The sequence below is a fragment of the Brachyhypopomus gauderio genome, chromosome 8 (assembly GCF_052324685.1).
Source record: "Brachyhypopomus gauderio isolate BG-103 chromosome 8, BGAUD_0.2, whole genome shotgun sequence".
Classification (NCBI taxonomy): domain Eukaryota; kingdom Metazoa; phylum Chordata; class Actinopteri; order Gymnotiformes; family Hypopomidae; genus Brachyhypopomus; species Brachyhypopomus gauderio.
In genome coordinates, this window is record NC_135218.1 from 6,962,094 (window position 1) to 6,978,875 (window position 16,782).

Genomic DNA, 16,782 nt, shown 5'->3' on the forward strand with positions numbered 1-16,782 from the left:
CCCCTTCTTTTTTTAAAGGCTCAAAGAAAACCCAACACACAGAAACATGTTTTTCTGAGGAACACTAACACTTTAGGCCTGATGCAACACATTTGAGTGCAATAAAAAGCACATTTGAGTGCAAGACATTTCCGTTCACCCCTCCTGACTGGTCATCTTGTCCTCGTTTGAATTTAGTGTAAGCGGTTTCCCCCTATAATGTAATACAATATAATATAATAATATATAAATCTCTGTAATATCTTCAGTCAAACAGTTCTTTTGAAAATGCAGTGTGTGCAAACTGGTGCTTTCTCAACTGTGTAACACAAAAAGTATATAAAAAAAAATATTTGTTGTTCATGCCATTTAGTATAAACATTCTGCTGAATTCAATTATCGTTCAACCATAAGGTCAAACTAATTTTTTTTAGGAGAACATTACTGCTGTGACTCAGTTTCAAAAACATGGAGTGTCATTTCATTACTAATCCACCAAGCCCGACTAACGGAGTCCAGTCATTTGGAGACCAATTCTCTAGTCAAGCTGCCAGTTGGCCAGTAAGAACCATGGCCTAAAACCCAGTCTATCCAAGGAGCACTTCCATCCCATCCCCTCCAGACAGATAATGGTGTTCTGGAGATCACATACAAGGAGGTCTTGGCATTGCACATGTTCCAAAAACAAATATAAAACAGACATCCATTGTTGGAGAACAGGCGCTTCTCCTCGTCATCATTTCATTACTATACTGTTACTGGAGAGACTCAACGGCGCTGTCTTTGTGGCGGACGAACGTGGCGGACCACTTTTTGCTCAAACACGGCCTTCATGGTCTTCTCAATCTGCTTGAGGAACACCTGAGGAATTCTACCGCACAGCGTGTTGACCGTGTCCAAGAATTTGGTTTGCAGAGGATAGAACAAGGATTGGAACATGTTTTCTCCAAAAGGATACTGAAAAACAAGAAGGTAAAAAGAAACATGCTATGAGAAACATGCTCAGGTTTTGAAGTAATAAAGGAGCTTTTATTCACAAACACCTCATGATTCTAATTTCAAATAGACTACTGAACAGCAGAGGGGGCATGCAACACTGCTAGACAAATGGCTTCCTGCTGAGGAGATGGCTGCTTAATATGGAACACTTTAAGAACAGATGAGGAGAACATAAAATGCAATAACACAGTGCAGCTGTTGTTCCAGTGCACTAAACCTTCACTGCGTCTCCTTCCAAGTTGCGAGAGGGAAAGACACAACAGAGTCCACCATCATGAGAACTTTGCAGACAAAATCAAGGCTTTTTAAAATGGACCCTTTGTGCATTAGGGGACTGGTTAACGGCCCCGGGCTGTATGACAAACGTATTGTTTCTTCACAGAAATAACCAAATAACTCACATCATGTATGGCATCATACACCACTTTGAACGCGGGCTGCTTATCGTCGTGGTATACGCCGCGGTTGCCATGGAGAATGGACACGCCCTCTTCCTCCGCCCCCTTGCAGTTGCTGCCATACATGCAGTGATCGGGTCTGTAATTCCACTGACAGGGAAATATGTACAGGCATTCTGTGGAGGCGCACAGAGAAGGGGCCTTCAGCATATATATTGGTTTAGCTTGTTACACACACACACACACACACACACACACACACACACACACACACACACACACACACACACGGGTGCCATATTGATTTTCTGACACAGGTGGAGGTGAGGCAGGTCTGCTCACAGTAAAACTCACTTCAGAGCTGTGGGCTACTTCGGTTTAAAGGACAGAGGTCTAGACGTTCGTCTGAAGGACGGAGTTCTGGGACTGTGAGGCATGAACTATGGGCTTTTTATGTAATAATCTCCAAATATCTTATGAAATCAGAGTTGGTGAATCATGAAAGGCATGGTGGTACTCCACATTCAATGAGGCAAACAGCTGTGAAAGTGTTTGCTCTGCTAATGAAGGGTCTAATCTAATTAATCAAAATAGGGACAATTACAGAATTAAGTGATTAAGATGATTAAAAGTACTGCTGTGTGCTTTTGGGGGGAGAAAAAACACCACCACAAGAAAGCTCAATTTGCAGATGTGCCCATATTGACATGCCACACGTTTCTAGAATCTTAACACATTTATCAGTTGTAATATTGAAGGATGTTTTTACCTTAAGGTATCACATAGGCTAGCTTGATGTATGGCCAAGATCTGCACAACTGAACGTCAGGCCAATGACCTAACCTGAACTTTACTAAAGCTGTGTGTACAGGTACCTGGGTTGTAGTGGAAAATAATGTTGAGGAGGTCCTGATCCCCCCACGTGATATGGTTCTTGTACTTCTGGTAGAGCGGATGAAGCAGGTCTTTCCAGGACAGACCACTGGCTATCATGCTGTTCTGTAAAATCAAGAGTGGCAGGTTATTTTCCTCAACGGTGAGTCTTCTCACTTAATTTCAGGCATCTGGCCAAAGGGAAATGGCTGCATTTATTCCTCCTTTCTTCTCAAAGTTTTCTAATCATTTTTGGACAGTCTTTTGAAAAGTGCCTTGGATTGAAATTACAACTGTTTATGGGTTTCAGAAATATGTTAATTCAACCTTGCTATGCCCACACAGACGAACGGGTGATTGTGAACACACGCACACACACACACACACACACACACACACACACACACACACACACACACACCACAGAGTGCAATCAGCAGACTTCAATCAGCAGAGGCTCTTAAGGGCTCCGAGAGGCACCAGTTAAAAGGGTTCACGTGTGGGCTGAAGTCTCAAGGACACGTGCGGTCTAAAGCTTCAGCCAGCTGTAAAAGGAAATGAATAAAGGATGTACACAATGCATACTCCTGCTAAAGGGTCTGATTAAAAAGAACAGCAAAATAAATGTTTTGTCACTTGACAATTGCCTTAAACTTGGGAGAGAAATGTCCATTCCCCTCACCCTTATCTAAATGACTACAATGACTATAATCACAGTAACAAAGTAGTGTGTCTCATTAAACACACACAGAACAGCTAGATAAGCTGCAGGAGGAAAAAAGAAAAGAACATGTGTTTAGTGTGTTTTCAGTGTTTAATCCACCAGTTTGGTTATTTTACTAATTCATGCCACACATTAACCCCAAATTATCTATATGTACATTTCTTAACAGAGGGTCTTGATTTCAGTACCAGAGTACTTTGAACAAACATCAAAACTGAGCGTGACTTGCCATTTCAGTCCCTTTCTCCACTTCCATATGTAAACACTTGCCAAGGACGTAAAGTACTTCATGAGTTCTGGTGGAGATGCCCATCCATTCTCCAATCTGTTTTGCAGAGCTCATTCTTTAAAAATTTCAGAACATTGCGTGGCCCGAACACCTTGCATGTATTTTCAAGCAAAAAAAGAGACATCTATCGAAAAATCAGGTTTTGCTTTCGTGGAAACTTGGACAACGTCAGCTATCCTAAGATGCCCATAAATTAGAGCGATATAGTCTGCAGCGACGTGGTCAGAAAACTCATTGTCAGTTTTAATACATCCCATCTGTCTCCTCACCGATATCTCTCTCACCTTAAGAGGGCTATAACATTCAGGGAACAGGAGAGGTGTAAAACATGGCTGCTGTATTTCATGCTAAGAAAGGAGCACACTTCAAGATCAGGCGTCCAGAATGGCACTTATGCCTTTAATGGCTCATAATAAAAACTCAAGATCTCAAGGCATAATGTGTAACGGCAGTACAAAGGCAAGGAAATGAGAAAAGCTTACTGGGGGAGAAACACCTATCACAGAAATACCTGAAACATTGAAATTTAATGGGACACCTCCTGCTAACTGCCTAGTTTAACCTCCAGCTAATTACTATCCTCACTTAGCCTTGAAAGCTACGATTCTATTTAACACAGTTACAGAAAGCTCTGATGACGGGGTGAATTAGATAAATAAGCCATAAATAAAAATAATAAATCTTTATTCCTTCATCAACCAAAAACCTAATGAAGTAAGGAGTCGATTAAGAGACTCGAACCTTGAACAGAGTGCTCCGTATCCGAGTGAGGTTCATCAGCATGACCCCGGAGTTCACCCCCGTGACGCCGTAGAAAGGGTGCCTCGCAAAACGACTGTACCAGCCGATTTTGGGGATCTCGTGCTCGGGGGCCATGGCCGCCAGCTGGGTGCCGTTGAAAGCTCTCAGGAACTCCCAGATGTCGTCCATAGGCCGCAGAAAGAGCACGTCCGTGTCCACGTACAGCAACGAGTCCACGTCTTTGAGGATCACCTGGAGGTTCGGGAGGTAACCTTCACGATCAACGCGGTGAGGAAAAGGTGAAGCTGGAAACAGGGTGCGGTGGGAGCCGTCCTTACTGGGAGGAAGAGCCTCTGGGCGGCACACGGCTTGAACAGCCTCTTCCACTCGTCGGCGTTCCCCACCGAGAAGGTGATGGGGTACAGCGTGTACTGGAACTTGGAGGAGAGAGGCACCGGCCACTGGCTCAGCTGCAGGAGGAATCACACACAGTCAGGAGGAAACGTCCAGCCATTCTCAAACTTTCCCTGAAGAACTGTCTCTGCGGGGCTTTAAGAGTGATGCTCTCGACAAGATTAAAAACAGACAAGGTGTTGCTTAAAGTACAGCAAAATGGAAGAGAAAGGCAAGCCGACTCCATCCATAAAATAAGGATGATAAATGGGTTGTCACCAATTCTTACTCTTTGACTTGGAAAACAGGGATATATAAAAATAGATCAAATCAGTGTTCTCTCAACAACTTACTGACAAAGTTGAATATGGTGCTACGACACTAAAAAAGCTCATTTAAATAAAGCTAACAGGTACCACCCTAGCTTGAAACAAAAATCAAATAAATGTAGTTTATGAGGATAATAAAGTGAAAAACACATTGAGTGTTCTGAAGAATCAGAATGCCCTGATGTTACACAGTGCTTATGTAATTGAGGACATGCACAAATCAACAGGCATTGTATGATCAATCAAAGCAAATCAGCAGACACGCATTTATTTTACCTTCAGAGAAAAAAAGATTTCTGATCGTCAGATGAATTTCTCTGCCAAAGACTGTTACAAGTACACTGAATTAAACCCACAGCAGGAGAGCACCTCCAATTACCTCAGGACTGCAAAATGTTAAAACCTGCATTCATCTGGCTTGATGAGAAGCTTGATGCATTTGACCTGAAATGCTATCCCTTCAACCCTCTTCAAAGCTTCCTGCTTTTGGCATTCTGTTGCTTCTTCTATGCCTGTTTACGGGGTGCACAGTTCGGTCACGAGCAGCAGAACGCCCTTAGCAAAGACGACTACCATTTTTTGCATCGAGGGCCATCATTAAACAATTAGGTTTGGAGGGAGGGCCTGAACCGGTGAAAGGCAGCTACTCTGACACTCATAAGGGGGACTGTCTGACTGTGGCATGGAGGGGTGGGGGGCACAAGACATGGGCATACGAGCGCATGCCTGGAAGCATTTGCACAGCCAATAGAAGCAGAACCTCATTGTTTTTCTAACTGCAGTTTAAAGCTTCCATTCAATGGCCATAGTCCTGCTAAGTCTACAGTACAGCAGCAATCTGGAGGCTAAAGCAGCTCTCTAAAGAAGCAGTGTGCACATTTTGGAGTCTTCTCGTCAACCGTGGCTGAGCAATGACCCAAGTGACCTTGCAAAAAAAAGCTGGAACTGTGTATCTGGAGCATCTGGTCTGGGAGGGAAGCAGCACGTTGTACTGTGGGGAACTGAAGTTAGACGTAATATATGGCCTGACACTCCGATAACGGAGTCAAAGCCACATGAAAGATTAGAGTAAGCGAGAACAGGAATGACCCAGTTGTACTTTTCTTGGTAACTGTGTACAATCATCCCAGACATGCAAAATATCCACTAAGGACAAACAAAGACCGCAAAAACGAAAGCTACGAGCTTCCATATATACCCCTTAAAATGTGGAGCAAAAATACCATCAACCTCCAACATCACATCGAGACTCAATGAGCGTGACGTAAAGTTGCCACCACTGGTCCTCACCCCTTTCTCAAACTGGCCAGTCAGGTCCTGCTCGGCGAAGATGTGAAACTTGATCTTCTTGACGCTGAAGAGCAGTGCAGACTTCACCATGGCGAGCGTTTCATCCAGGCGGTTCCCACAGGCGACCACGGCGAGGTGCATGGTGTCCTCCGCTCGGGTGACCTTTGAACCCCACCGCCCCAGCACGCTCTTTTGCCTGGAGGAGTCAAATCAAGGTCAGAAAGGTCGTTGGAGTCTCAGCCCACATTTCAAGTCTTTCGTCTGAAGCCTGAAGGATGACACAGATGAACCATCTGGTAGGAGTTTGGAGAGCAAAACCATAAAAGACCGTAGACTAGAAGAACAAGGGGATGGGGAACATGACATAAGACCATAAGAATACATCACTGGACAACTGACTTTATACTGTGAAGCACCATCCCCTGTATAGATTGGTTTAAACCTTTAACTGCATCCACTGGTTTTTTGCCATTTAAAAGTCAAGTTGTATTATTTTTGTGATATCGTGATGTGATATCGGCAGCATAAACGCTTTGCTGTAAAATAATGCTTGTAAACTAAAGAAGCATTTTTTATTTACAGTAGTACAATCAGGTAATAATCTACTAGTGACACTATATAACATGTCTGAGCAGCAGCTGGTTAAAACTGAGGAGCCATGTTTGCCACTGAGCTATTCCTGTCCAAGTCAACTTTGGCCTGGGACAAACAAGCTTGAAATTCAGCTGCAGGACTCCTGCTTTATCAAGACACTTGAATGTGTTTTTTCTTTATCTTTTCAAAATGGACACATCTGTTTGCCTGCAGGAGTTGAAATCGAGAGAGAAACGATTCAAATGCAGAAGTAATGGTCATGACCATTTTCAGGAGAAGAAATAGGAAAAATAAAGCAGTCGATTTATACAATTTAGACGCATAACTGAAGAACCACGTAGGCCAGAAACACCCTTGCTCAACCTCGAGCTAACCACCAGCAAAAATGAGTCTCACATTTCACCCCAACTCAAGCATTTAAGACCTTCTACACAAACACCGGCCTACTCGTATCCATCTGGATTGCCCAATATTGCCAGTATTGAAGGGCGCTGCTTTCAACATTTACATGCCATCCCAAATAAAGAATGCTTCCTTCCTTATTTTGACTCATGACGGTTCTTTGAAAAGTCTCTAATGTACTGAGAGGCGAGGTGAACACACAGGCAGTATTCTTGGTTTGCTTCTTTTCAAAACCAGGAAGTTGCCCACATCCATTTAGAACATAGTCAACAACTCAACTTTGCTTTTAAGAACAAGTGAAAGAAAACTACAACTGCTGAAGAAAACGGGTTGTGATCGCGGACTCCAATATTTCACCAATCAGATGTACAGTCATGGCTGCCCAACCCCCCAACAGTTCCTATATCTGATGCAAAAACAGCTGCCAACACAGCGGAGGGAGAGATAGGAACTACAACAGAATTTAAATTGACCCCGGCGAACTGACAGAAAAAAAAAAGGACCATGGTGCCTCATGTATGGCAAATCACTGTCTGCAGCGCAGACACAATTTTTGTGTTTTGTGATTTATCACATGCATGTGTGTGTGTTTTTTTTTGGGAGGGGGCTTTCTTATATGGTTCACATTAAAGGCAGACACTGTAGCCCCCAGAGGAAGACAGCTCTCCAATGCTGCAACGAGAGCTGCGCCTGGGACACAGTCCTGCATTTATCCAGGGATTTAGTTTAAAGAAACAAAATCGTGCAGCCTGAGGAAAGACAGAGAGAGAGAAAGGGATGGAGAGAGAGAGAAGGAGGGAGGGAGAGATAGAGAGGCGAGTGGGGAATAGGGGAACATCAAAGGGCTTCAATGGAGAAGGGGTTAGGCAAAGAAAAACACACACACACACACACACACACACACACACACACACACACCCTTGCGCTCATTGAAAGTCAAACGTGGACCTACGGAAAGCAGGAAGGGAAAGCTGGCGTGATGGGAGGTGTGGACAACCATCTTCAGCGTTTCCTGCCCGACTGAGACACAATCAGGCCACGCACGCTTGGCGAGATAACGGGAGATCTCCAGGCTGGGACCTCCAACACCTCACACACATGTACGGGGGGGTACATTACACAAAGTAGGGCAGTGCTCCAACAGTTAAGGTTAAGCAACTCAAAATATTTGACAGTCCAAATACATTAAAGCAGTCATATTTTAATCACACACAGCTATATAGCTGTATAAATTTGTCAGGGTTTTGGAAATGGGGCACTACATCAAAAACCCTCTTTAAAATGGCTTTTTTTAATCACTGCATTACAAGATTAAAACAGAAGCTTAAAACTGAAGTCAGTCCTCCTGTATGGGCACAATGTTCAGCGTGCATCAAGAAAAGGACCTGTTTTAGCTTACATGCATTGGTGTTAAAAAACAAATGTCCCAAATGCACACGTGTCCTGTAACTTTTGTTTGTGGACTATGGTCAACTGAACTACTGTATCCGCATCAAATCCCAACTGCCATAAACATCCTACATTCACCAGTCCTTTACTGAGAACGCATGTCTTTAGGTGACTTAACCGGTCTCTTAACCACTCGTTACAGCTCAAGATCCATTTAGCATCAATTCAGAACAGGATTCCTACAGTTGTCTTGCCTGTAATATACACAAGTTCAAGTTTCAAGACCCAAGAACAGAGTCCAAACGTTACTAGGACTGTATATCCAGCGGGACTCTCTTCTTAAAAAGTACACGAGGTCCTTGTCAAGTCAAAGCTGTTCTCTCTCTTCAACAGCTCTGGAGAACACAAGCATCACAGACTGAGCTCAATACTGGCAGCGCCGATGAAACATTTCTGTGCTGACTTTACGCATCTGGAAACATTTTGGCTTTGAAGGCGTCGAGAAAACTCTGTTTGCTATTAAACGCCCTCTTCCAACAACAGGTACTAGACAGACAATACTCTTCCTTCATGAGCCTTAGCAGCAGAATAAATCACCTCGCTCTCATTTCCATAATTTAAGACAAAACATTTCTTAAATGACCGAATACTTAAAAGTACGAAGGCCAAAAATGTTCAAGCGGTGGTGTAGCCTTGAACTTAAATTTATCAAAGTGTGTGTGTGTGTGTGTGTGTGTGTGTGTGTCAGGGGGAGGGGGGGCTTACAGGAGAAATCCATCAAAGTGTATTCAAATTAGAAAACTAGTGCTTTCAACTCCGTATGAAAATCCTCTCGCCTGTCCTTGTGTGGGAAAAGGGCCAGGGCTTTTCAGCGAGCATTTCACCGTACATTGTCTCATACAACCAACTGATTTAGCACCCACCCCACCCCCCGCCCCACAAGCTCGGCTTCCCCTGCCAGAAGGCTGCTTTTCCCCGAGCCGCGCTCGGCTCTAAACCCTGCTGTAAAGGCTACGAGGGCTAAAAGCTCAAAACATTGGGTTTGGCTTTTCTTCCCTGATGAGGACGGGAACGGGCAGAGTCACAACTTATCAGGGAGCTCAGGGTGAGCACGGAGATTTCTGGAGTTCTGCGCGCGCGCACACACACACGCACACACACACACACACACACACACACACACACACACACACACACACACACACACACACACACAGAGGGGGCTCTAAGTCTTCCAGGTGACATGTTTATAGCCATGCGCAACGTGCCTAACATGGAGCCGTACATTTGCCTCCAGGCTCACAACACAACTGGGCTCCAGCTGACAGCAAAAAGGTATTTTTTTAAACATGATTCATCAGCAACCATTAGGTCTAGCCAGTATGTGGTGTGAGGAGTGGCCCGGCACTCTGTAATGAGTGTGACGGTACTGCTGAGTGCTGTGCTGATACTCCATAATAATCCATAATAAACCGTAATAAACCATAATAAATCTGCCTTTTACAGAGATGATTCACGAACTGCCACGTTCAGGTGTTGTCCGTGTGCATTACTGCCTGTGCACATGCGTCCAGGGAACAGGGAGCATATTGTGAAGCGCAAAGCTACGATGCTTCAGTGTCTTTCTGGCGCAAGCAAGTGTGAACGCCAGCGTACAGTTGGGGGGGGGTTTGGGGATCACAGGAACAGGGCCGTCTGGCCTCAAGAGCCGGATTAAACCCCATCTCCAATTTCATCTAACCTAATCCATCAGGGACACTCTGAGGTCTTTCCAAAGCAAACTCAGTCCCAGCACTTTCTAGGGCACAACTAAACTGATAAGAGCTAGAGGCCTTCGGTGTAGGCTATAGGTAGAACCACCAATCAGATCCTGGATTACAGCCCAACTGCGACCGGGTCCGCGCCTGTCACAGTGATTGGTGGCTCTACCTATAGCCCATTTGAAGATGCACATAAAACTCAGAGAAGGGACTGAATTAGCCAAGACAAGAACAAACCCTTAGACAAAGGTTCAGGCTGAAATGTGCCTTTTTGAAGACAGATGTGTGCAATTTGTGTCCATCCTGAAGTTGCAAAATCATCTTTCCCTTCTGTCTCTCCAGTTCGAAAACACAATGGGGTAGTTTGGACGCTACCGAGAACAAGTGCAAACTTTTTCCACAGGAACTTGTGACGGCACCCGAGGTGCTGTAAAAGCTGCCCAAAGGTGTTAAGTTTGTCACCTCACACGCTCTCTCTGTTTCTCCCTAACACTGAAGCCTAGAGGAAGTGATGAGACACACCGTCATGGACGTGTTTGTCTGTGTCGCCCCAGCAGGGCAGGAAGTCTGTCCGAGGGAGGGTGAGCATAAAACAGAACCGTGTCAGTATTAATCAGACTGAAATCGAGCAATAGGCTTGGTTAGTGCTCTTTAATAGAAGAGCAGGTTGTGATGGAATATCAGAGGGCCACACATGCACACACTACGTCAATAATTAATGAAGGATCTGAAAACAAAGACACCGTTAATTCATACGTTAATCTAGTGAAGCTAAGAATTACTTCTTTTTTAGTCCATAGCATGAAAAAGAGGCTTGAGTTCAAAGCAATTCCAATTCAATGGATAAAGCAATTCCATAAGAAGCAGTCACAAGGGATCTGGCTCACTCAATTAAGCTCAACAACCAATCATTGATTTACTCTTTTTTTTCGCTTTAGCCCGCGGGACCCTTTGGCAAAGAGCTCATTCTTCTCAAGGTGACCGCAGGTCACCCCTGACGAGAATGGGACTTTGATAAATATTCCACACATGTTAAGCTTTGGGGGATCTTTATCATAACTGGATTTTTGGGGGTCACGTTCCTGTGTGTTAATGCTTTGCTGCATGTAGATGCCACGAGACTATAATTAATACTCGTGTCTTTGTTTGATGAGACATTTAACAATACAGCAGTCTAGACCGTCCACGTGGACACTGCGTCTTAATTGCATTACGGTATCCAAATGCATTGCGATTTCAGTCAGACATCACATTGGGAGAAAATGCAACATAAGGTAAATTACATATACTGTCTGTTCTTGACAAGAAAACGGAGATAAATGGTTTTATCTTCTTTTCACGGACATAAATCAGAGAATGTCTAGTGTTTTGTTACATTGGGAGCGCAGACAGATGATTTTGCTTATCAAAACGACCCAGACTTTAGCCATTAAACGCCCTTGAAGCTCGAGAATAAACTAGTCTCTGGGTTTTGCCCAGGAGGGGTCTGCTCCAACCATGTGAAGAACAAGTACAGCGATCAACTTTAAGCAGGCGGAACAAAGCAGCCGTTAAAACTCTGCACTTCTGCAGGGATGCAGGGTCAGAAGACACATACAGATACGAGCAGAGTTTAACGTTCATGATCTGGAGCGTGTAACGTCCACGATCTCGAGCGTGCGACGTCCACGATCTCGAGCGTGCGACGTCCACGATCTCGAGCGTGCAACTTTTACGATCTCGAGCGTGTAACATTCATCTCGAGCATGTAACGTTCATGTAACATTCATGATCTCGAGCGTGTAACGTTCATGTAACATTCATGATCTCGAGCGTGTAACGTTCATGATCTCGAGCGTGCAACGTTCATGATCTCACTTGTAACGTTCATGATCTCGAGCGTGTAACGTTCATGATCTCGAGTGTGTAACGTTCATGATCTCAAGTGTTCATGATCTCGAGCGTGTAACGTTCATGATCTCGAGCATGCAACGTTCATGATCTCACGTGTAACGTTCATGATCTCACGTGTAACGTTCATGATCTCGAGCGTGTAACGTCCATCTCACGTGTTCATGATCTCGAGCGTGCAACGTTCATGATCTCGAGCGTGTAACGTCCATGATCTCACGTGTTCATGATCTCGAGCGTGTAACGTTCATGATCTCGAGCGTGCAACGTTCATGATCTCGAGCGTGCAACGTTCATGATCTCGAGCGTGCAACGTTCATGATCTCGAGTGTGTAACGTTTATGATCTCGAGCGTGTAACGTTCATGATCTCACGTGTGTGAGAAGCCACCAGCCTTGTAAAGGAACTAAGTGAGTAATAATGATGCGAGAATTTCCTACCGAAGCTTTGCGCTGACATTGCCTCCTCTGTCGGATATTTTTGGTTCTTTTCGATTTGGACGGACTTGTTTTTGTGGCTCTCTGCGGGACAGTTTTGCTACATTCTCTGAGACTATTTTCCCAAGTCCCGACGAAGATGGAAAATGTTTGTCCTTCTCAACTTCTCCTAACGGCGGTTCGTCTGCGGCATTCCCCCCAAAAAAGTACAAAAGTAGAAAAACTCCCAAACATATCGCGACCACCACAATTTTGCAGTGAATTCTCATTGCGGAAAAGTGTCCTGTATTCTCGACAATGCATTGATGTGAGCCGTTATAGTCCTAAACGAGCGAATAAGACGTGTTTGGACCGCCCTGCCATACTCCTTCAGTAGTAGTGTGAGGAGCTTCTGAGATGATCCACACACTCGACTCTCCGGAGGAGGCGCTTCTGCTACCGTAATGACGGGAAACATTTTTCTTGGGATTTTTAATGGACGACTTTACCTCACAATTTGGATCAAACAGCTGTATATAGTTATTTGTGGTGTCTGTGTGTAGTTGGTACGTCTACTATGAAAACGGTTAAAAATCAAATCCACCTTTTCTCCCAAACGGGTTGCACTAACACGATAATCCAGCCAGACATTTATAATCTCAGATATGACATTTATAATCTCAGATATGACGGATTACAGTGTCCACTCCGACACGTGTTTGTTGTTATTTTGAGGGTGATTTTGAGTGTTTTTAACGGGGTTTGCGGTCTAGTTGGGTCTCTCTCCGGTACCATGCCCTCTATTAGGAGTACTACGGTAGGAGGGTGACCGCCATGTGAGGCGGAACCAGTAGAGGAACCAGTACAGGAACCAGTACATGTGGTTATGTGAGAGGTGTGCTGTGGTCCTCCAGCTAAACGACAACATCAGGTACGTTCACATGGTCTTGTTCAGTGAACTAACGCTAGTTTTGTTCCTGACAGGAATAATTCTCCACGGGAGCCGTTTCAGGAGGTTAGATAACACTACAGCTAATGTAGCAGAGCAGAGACCTCAACCTAAACCCATGTGTGTGGTACCATAACCAGGACCAGGACTAGATGATGAGCTGCACTCCTCGGTGCAGGTTGAGGAGAGTTAGCTAGTTGGCTAACTGAATACTTCTTTACTGGGTTCGGCTCGTAGTCAGCTAGCCTAGCTGGCTAGGTCTGTGGGATTAAAGTTTCTTCATGAATTCACAGTGTGTGTGACACAAGGTTTTCACGCAGTTCTCACATTAGACTGGACCTGGTTGAGTTTGTTAATAACTTCGCCAACAGTGAATTGTGGTGAATAAACGACAGCGTGTGGGAATTAGCAGCTGTGGTTTTTGGATAACTAGTGTTAGAAAGCTAGTAACTAATTACCAGGTGACCTGGCTAAGATGGTCTGGTGCTGTAGTGAAATACCACAACCTTTCACACACATCCCTGCTCACAGATGTAGTGACATGTGGCCCAAAACATGAACAATAAATACCTAGTACTCTTAGAGCAATAAATACCCAGTACAGTTGTACCATTAGAGCAATAAATACCCAGTACAGTTGTACCGTTAGAGCAATAAATACCCAGTACAGTTGTACCGGTGGAACAATAAATACCCAGTACAGTTGTACCGGTGGAGCAATAAATACCCAGTACAGTTGTACTGGTGGAGCAATAAATACCCAGTACAGTTGTACCGTTAGAGCAATAAATACCCAGTACAGTTGTACTGTTGGAGCAATAAATACCCAGTACAGTTGTACTGTTGGAGCAATAAATACCCAGTACAGTTGTACTGGTGGAGCAATAAATACCCAGTACAGTTGTATTGGTGGAGCAATAAATACCCAGTACAGTTGTACTGGTGGAGCAATAAATACCCAGTACAGTTGTACTGGTGGAGCAATAAATACCTAGTACAGTTGTACTGTTGGAGCAATAAATACCTAGTACAGTTGTACTGTTGGAGCATTGAATACATAGTACAGTTATACTGGCTGAACAATAAATACCTAGTACAGTTGTATTGGAGCAGTGACTTCCTGGTACAGTTATACTGCTGGAACAATGAATACCTAGAACAAAAACAGACCATCTGGTGGGCTCAAAGTATTGTGGTGAGAAACTGATATATGGGTAGGAATGAGGCCACAGTAATGTTGCAGTATCCACCTCTAGTTTACATTATGTATATATTCTTCTTTTTTGGTAGTAATGGATAAATAATTTTAGGATCAGATTTGAATTCCTTCTCAAGCCTTGTCTTACATTAACCATGTGGCAGTCATGACTCCTGTTGGGTGTGTTACCTAGTAAACTGAAATAGCTAGACTGTTATAAAGCCAGCATCTTGCTGGGGGAATATTTGAAAGCTATCGTAGTTTGGAAGCTACCATAGTTTCTCAGGTCCATCCATAACCTAAATCCAGAATTACAGATTTGGAGGAATTGGGAGCCTTTAACATATATAAAGCGTTTTGATTACTGATTGTAACTGTAATAGCTCATCAGAGGAATGAAGCTTTTTCCTTATCTTCAACTGTTCAAAATCAATAGATTTAGCAAATCAATTTAGATGATCATTTTGTTGTTTGAATACTACATAATCTTTTGTAACACCAAAGAAAACCCACTAGCCCAGCCGCTATAGTGACCTGGAGACAGCAACTGTGGTTTTGCAGTATAGGCAGTTACAGATCTGTTATAGTATAGATCTAATCATTATGATCTTCCTCACATTAACTAGTACTACGTAGAGTTTGAAACTGCATCTGATGCCTTTTTCTCATCTCATATTGCCCTTCGATCTCTGTGAGGTGTTACTGTACTTTAAGTGCAATAACCACAAGGTGGAGCTATAACCTGAATTAACCCCGTGAAGCAATGTCATGCCTGCGGGTTGAAGTAGGCATGCTCTCATATTTTCACATAAAGAAGCAGCTAACAGCAGTTTGGATCCCAGGTCACGCCCCTCCCCCTTTGACCTCTTGTAATAACCGTGTTCAGTAGCAAGCTCATTTATCCTTCGCTGCAAAGACAGCAATCAATGCAGAAATCGATGTGAATCACAGTGAACAAGACATCTCCTCGGCATTCTTCATTAAGCTCTAGAGGAGCGTCCTCGTTCAGCAGTTCGACGGTGGAACTGCTCCGGACAGTATGATAACACCAGCCTTCGAGCTGAGCCAAGACTCGGACTACCTCACGCTGGTTATCCGCGTTCCCTACACCAGAACGTCAGAATTTGACGTCTACGTCGACGGAGATGACTTCAAGTTCTATGCCAAGCCTTATTTCCTCAGGTCAGTGACTTTATGGACGTTTTTGTACTGGCGCTCACTTACCAATGGATGCAAAATACCGACATTAAAAAGCAGAATGAATTCAATTCCAGTTCATTACATATGATGGATTAAATCCAGACCAGAATGGTGGGCATCTTGATCCTCTGTCCTTACAGGTTGAGTTTGCCTGGAAGAATTGTGCAGGATGGACGAGAAAAGGCCTGTTTTGACATCGATAAAGGTAACACTCTCGATAAAGGTAACACTCGATAAAGGTAACACTGCTCTCTGGGCCTCCGACCTGCTGCAGTGCTAGTGGTTCTAGTAGCACTAGTTCTGTGACGCTGAAGCAGTTGCTTAGCTCAGTTTTGGATTTCATGGTAAATAGCAACTGAATCTTAACAGCTTGCCAGATATAACTCGTACCATCTTTTTGAAGGTACTGATTACAAGCAACAATTATAAAGAAATTACAACCAAAGCATTTCATGATCGGAATCGAGAGACCGGAGCATGAATATTCAGAGACCAATATGCACCCAGAGTCTGGCAACTTTTTTTTATTCTTTATTTCGTTATTTCATTTCAGTATTAGTGGTACATGCACCTAATGCTATAACTGCTTTTAGCTCCGGATTCGTTATTCTCTTACTGTTTACTTACTCCATCTTAATGGATGGAAGGGACTCCCTGACCACATAAGGGGAAATAAAATAATTCTCTGATCATAAAACAGAAAAAGCATTTAGATTCCAGCGGTGGGTATCTTGAATGGCCCTTGACTGATCAGATTAGAGAAGGGGTCATGTTCACTGAGGACGGGACTAATCCCTCGAGACTCAGTGCCTCGTGTGTACGAGACATCACAAAGGAAAAGAGATAATGTCAAATCAGCTGCAGCTACACTTGTTCACGGTGGGTTTTGAAAGGCAAAAGCTAATCCCCAATCAGCCAAGTCAGAATCGAGCCTTGGTGCTTTTATCCCCGCGACAAAGGAGAGCGAAG

At 43.9% G+C, this 16,782-nt stretch overlaps 2 protein-coding genes across 2 annotated transcripts in view; one reads left to right on the forward strand and one right to left on the reverse strand.

Moving 5' to 3' along the window:
* On the reverse strand, positions 1-12,879 carry gxylt2 (glucoside xylosyltransferase 2). Its single transcript, XM_077014083.1, has 7 exons — positions 12,491-12,879; positions 6,016-6,211; positions 4,342-4,473; positions 4,004-4,255; positions 2,252-2,375; positions 1,380-1,552; positions 1-936 (listed from the first exon to the last, which is right to left on the reverse strand). The coding sequence occupies exons 1-7, from the start codon at positions 12,754-12,756 to the stop codon at positions 748-750; spliced, it is 1,332 nt and encodes a 443-aa protein (XP_076870198.1). The 5' UTR covers positions 12,757-12,879; the 3' UTR covers positions 1-747.
* shq1 (SHQ1, H/ACA ribonucleoprotein assembly factor) overlaps positions 12,857-16,782 on the forward strand; it is a 21,580-nt gene continuing 17,654 nt past the window's right edge. The window contains exons 1-3 of the mRNA XM_077013691.1: positions 12,857-13,397; positions 15,599-15,795; positions 15,954-16,018. Coding sequence (XP_076869806.1) covers positions 15,653-15,795; positions 15,954-16,018 — 208 coding nt within the window. The 5' untranslated portion in view covers positions 12,857-13,397; positions 15,599-15,652. The remainder of the gene's footprint in view (positions 13,398-15,598; positions 15,796-15,953; positions 16,019-16,782) is intronic.